The sequence below is a fragment of the Coregonus clupeaformis genome, chromosome 35, assembly GCF_020615455.1.
Source record: "Coregonus clupeaformis isolate EN_2021a chromosome 35, ASM2061545v1, whole genome shotgun sequence".
NCBI lineage: Eukaryota > Metazoa > Chordata > Actinopteri > Salmoniformes > Salmonidae > Coregonus > Coregonus clupeaformis.
In genome coordinates, this window is record NC_059226.1 from 32,304,965 (window position 1) to 32,309,964 (window position 5,000).

Consider the following 5,000-nt stretch of genomic DNA (forward strand, 5'->3'; position numbering starts at 1 on the left):
GTGCTAACACCAGAGCCCCCAGAGACAGAGAGTAGCCCACGGTGTACATGGTCCGGAACTTCTTGAGGATCTGGCCATAGTGCTGCTACAAACACACACACACACACACACACACACACACACACACACACACACACACACACACACACACACACACACACACACACACACACACACACACACACACACACACACACACACACACACACACACACACACACACACACACACACACACACACACACACACACACACACACACACACACACACACACACACACACACACACACACAAACACACAAACACACACACACACACACACACACACACACACACACACACACACAAACACAAACACACACAAACACACACACACACACACACAAACACACACACACACACACACAAACACACACACACGCACATAGAGAAACAATAACATACACTGCATTTGGAAAGTATTCAGACCCCTTGACTTTTTCCATATTTTGTTACGTTACAGCCTTATTCTAAAATTGATTAAATAAATAAAAATCCTCATCAATCTACACACAATACCCCATAATGACAAAGCGAAAACAGGTTGTTAGAAATGTTTGTAAAATTATTGCAAATCAAAAACATAAATACTAATTTACATAAGTATTCAGACCCTTTGCTATGAGACTCGAAATTGAGCTCAGGTGCATCCTGTTTCCATTGATTATCCTTGAGATGTTTCTACAACTTGATTGGAGTTCACCTGTGGTAAATTCAATTGATTGGACATGATTTGGAAAGGCACACACCTGTCTACATAAGGTCCCACAGTTGACAGTGCATGTCAGAGCAAAAACCAAGCCATGAGGTCGAAGGAATAGTCCATAGAGCTCCGAGAGGATTGTGTCGAGGCACAGATCTGGGGAAGGGTACCAAAATATGTCTGCAGCATTGAAGGTCCCCAAGAATACAGTGGCCTCCATCATTCTTAAATGGAAGAGTTTGGAACCACCAAGACATTTCCTAGAGCTGGCCTCCCGGCCAAACTGAGCAATCGGGGGAGAAGTGCCTTGGTCAGGGAGGTGACCAAGAACCCGATGGTCACTCTGACAGAGCTCGAGAGTTCCTCTGTGGAGATGGGAGAACCTTCCAGAAGGACAACCATCTCTGCAGCACTCCACCAATCAGGCCTTTTATGGTAGAGTGGCTAGACGGAAGCCACTCCTCAGTAAAAGGCACATGACAGCCCGCTTGGAGTTTGCCAAAAGGCACCTAAAGACGCTCAGACCATGAGAAACAAGATTCTCTGGCCTGATGAAACCAAGATTGAACTCTTTGGCCTGAATGCCAAGCGTCACGTCTGGAGGAAACCTGGCACCATCCCTATGGTGAAGCATGGTGGTGGCAGCTTCAAGCTGTGGGGATGTTTTTCAGCGGTAGGGACTGAGAGACTAATCAGGATCGAGGGAAAGATGAACGGAGCAAAGTACAGAGAGATCCTTGATGAAAACCTGCTCCAGAGCACTCAGGACCTCAGACTGGGGCGAAGGTTCACCTTCCAACAGGACAACGACCCTAAGCACACAGCCAAGACAACGCAGGAGTGGCTTTGGGACAAGTCTCTGAATGTCCTTGAGTGGCCCATTCAGAGCCCGGACTTGAACCCGATCAAACATCTCTGGAGAGACCTGAAAATAGCTGTGCAGCGACGACCCCCATCCAACCTGACAGAGCTTGAGAGGATCTGCAGAGAAGAATGGGAGAAACTCCCCAAATACAGGTGTGCCAAGCTTGTAGCGTCATACCCAAGAAGACTCTAGGCTTTAATTGCTGCCAAAGGTGCTTCAATAAAGTACTGACTAAAGGGTTTGAATACTTATGTAAATGTGATATTTCTGTTGTTTTGTGCAAACATTTCTAAAAACCCGTTTTTGCTTTGTCATTATGGGGTATTGTGTGTAGATTGATGAGGGAAATATAATCAATTTTAGAATAAGGCTGTAACCTAACAAAATGTGGAAAAGGTCTAGGGGTCTGATTACTTTCCGAAGGCACTGTACATTTAGCCTACACACCTGAGTACACTCACACTGATCACAAACATCAATCAATTCTATACATCCTTTCCTTCATATCTATATCCATGTTATTTTATCCACAGCATTTCTAAGCCTCACTCACAAGACACATCATTTTCACCTGAGCAGGATCATTAGCGTCACACTCGCTAGTGTTCTTCTGGGGAACCCACTGGCCGTCCGCGTCACACTCCCTGTACACCGATCCATGCTGGACTGGAACACATACATACAGATAGACTGTCATTCACTGACCGAAGCATATGTATTACCCTTCACACCACCTATCATACTAACTTGACAGAAGCTTCAGATATTTGACTGAATTTGGTATTTATAGAACATGATACACAAGTTATTCACCAATCAACCAACAAACCAACCAATCAATCAACATCAACCTTCACCTTTGTGGTGCCAGGGCAGGTACCAGGGACAGGACACACTGACGGTAGTGTTGGGGAGTCCATCGGGCCAGCAGGCATACATGTCAAAGGTCCTGTTACACATCACACCTATAGGGAACAGTTACAACACATCTCTTATCTCTATTCCTATATCCTCTATTCCTCTATTCTCTATCCATCTGTGCTCTATACTCTATCCTCCATCCCTCTATTCTCTATTCTCTATCCCTCTGTAATCTATTCTCTATCCTCTATCCCTCTATTCTCTATCCCTCTGTGCTCTATTCTCTATTCTCTATCCTCTATCCCTCTATCCTCTATCCCTCTGTGCTCTATTCTCTATTCTATATCCTCTGTGCTCTATTCTCTATCCCTCTGTGATCTATTCTCTATCCCTCTGTGCTCTATTCTCTATTCTCTATCCTCTATCCCTCTATCCTCTATCCCTCTGTGCTCTATTCTCTATTCTCTATCCCTCTGTGCTCTATTCTCTATTCTCTATCCCTCTGTGCTCTATTCTCTATCCTCTATCCCTCTGTGCTCTATTCTCTATTCTCTATCCTCTATCCCTCTATTCTCTATCCCTCTGTGCTCTATTCTCTATTCTCTATCCCTCTGTGCTCTATTCTCTATTCTCTATCCCTCTGTGCTCTATCCTATATCCTCTATCCCTCTGTGCTCTATTCTCTATTCTCTATCCCTCTATCCTCTATCCCTCTGTGCTCTATTTTCTATCCTCTATCCCTCTATTCTCTATCCCTACGTGCTCTATTCTCTATCCTCTATCCCTCTGTGCTCTATCCTCTATCCCTCTGTGCTCTATTCTCTATTATCTATCCCTCTGTGCTCTATTTGCTATCCTCTATCCTCTATCCCTCTGTGCTCTATTCTCTATTATCTATCCCTCTGTGCTCTATTCTCTATTATCTATCCCTCTGTGCTCTATTCTCTATCCTCTATCCCTCTGTGCTCTCATCTCTATTCTCTATCCCTCTGTGCTCTATCCTCTATTCTCTATCCCTCTGTGCTCTATTCTCTATTATCTATCCCTCTGTGCTATATTCGCTATCCTCTATCCTCTATCCCTCTGTGCTCTATTCTCTATTATCTATCCCTCTGTGCTCTATTCTCTATTATCTATCCCTCTCTGCTCTATTCTCTATTCTCTATCCTCTATCCATCTGTGCTCTATTCTCTATTCTCTATCCCTCTGTGCTCTATTCTCTATCCTCTATCCCTCTGTGCTCTATTCTCTATCCTCTATCCCGCTGTGCTCTATTCTCTATCCTCTATCCCTCTGTGCTCTATTCTCTATTCTCTATCCTCTATCCCTCTGTGCTCTATTCTCTATTCTCTATCCCTCTATGCTCTATTCTCTATTCTCTATCCCTCTGTGCTCTATTCTCTATCCTCTATCTCTCTGTGCTCTATTCTCTATCCTCTATCCCTCTGTGCTCTATTCTCTATCCTCTATCCCTCTGTGCTCTATTCTCTATCCTCTATCCATCTGCGCTGTATTCTCTATTCTCTATCCCTCTGTGCTCTATTCTCTATCCTCTATCCCTCTGTGCTCTATTCTCTATCCTCTATCCCTCTGTGCTCTATTCTCTATCCTCTATCCATCTGCGCTGTATTCTCTATTCTCTATCCCTCTATGCTCTATTCTCTATTCTCTATCCCTCTGTGCTCTATTCTCTATCCTCTATCCCTCTGTTCTCTATCCTCTATTCTCTATCCTTCTATCCTCTATCCCTCTGTGCTCTATCCCTCCATCCTCTATCCCTCTGTGCTCTATTCTCTATCCTCTATCCCTCTGTTCTCTATCCTCTATTCTCTATCCCTCTGTGCTCTATTCTCTATTCTCTACCCCTCTGTGCTCTATTCTCTATTCTCTATCCCTCTATCCTCTATCCCTCTGTGCTCTATTCTCTATCCTCTATTCCTCTGTGCTCTATTCTCTATCCTCTATCTCTCTGTGCTCTATCCTCTATTCTCTATCCCTCTATCCTCTATTCCTCTGTGCTCTATTCTCTATCCTCTATTCCTCTGTGCTCTATTCTCTATCCCTCTATCCATCTGTGCTCTATCCTCTATTCTCTATCCCTCTGTGCTCTATTCTCTATCCCCTATCCCTCTGTGCTCTATCCTCTATTCTCTATCCCTCTATCCTCTATCCCTCTATCCTCTATCCCTCTATTCTCTATCCCTCTATCCTCTATCCCTCTATTCTCTATCCCTCTGAGCTCTATCCTCTATTCTCTATCCCTCTGTGCTCTATTCTATATTCTCTATCCCTCTGTGCTCTATTCTCTATCCCTCTATTCTCTATCCCTCTGTGCTCTATCCTCTATTCTCTATCCATCTGTGCTCTATTCTCTATTCTCTATATCTCTGTGCTCTATCCTCTATTCTCTATCCTTCTATCCTCTATCCCTCTGTGCTCTATCCCTCCATCCTCTATCCCTCTGTGCTTTATTCTCTATCCTCTATCCCTCTGTGCTCTATCCTCTATTCTCTATCCCTCTGTGCTCTATT

General features: G+C 44.0%; 1 protein-coding gene across 3 annotated transcripts in view; it reads right to left on the bottom strand.

Annotated features, from left to right (window-relative positions):
- LOC121551464 (glucagon receptor-like) overlaps nt 1-5,000 on the bottom strand; it is a 161,921-nt gene that overhangs the window by 29,475 nt on the left and 127,446 nt on the right. For 2 of the 3 annotated variants that reach the window (XM_041864145.2, XM_045211016.1), the window contains exons 4-6: nt 2,466-2,573; nt 2,162-2,274; nt 1-85 (exon numbers count right to left, since the gene is read on the bottom strand). The exon at nt 1-85 is cut by the window's left edge and continues 22 nt beyond it. In XM_041864145.2, the coding sequence (XP_041720079.1) occupies nt 1-85; nt 2,162-2,274; nt 2,466-2,573 (306 nt within the window). The remainder of the gene's footprint in view (nt 86-2,161; nt 2,275-2,465; nt 2,574-5,000) is intronic. The other variant, XM_041864146.2, reaches the window with a different exon arrangement.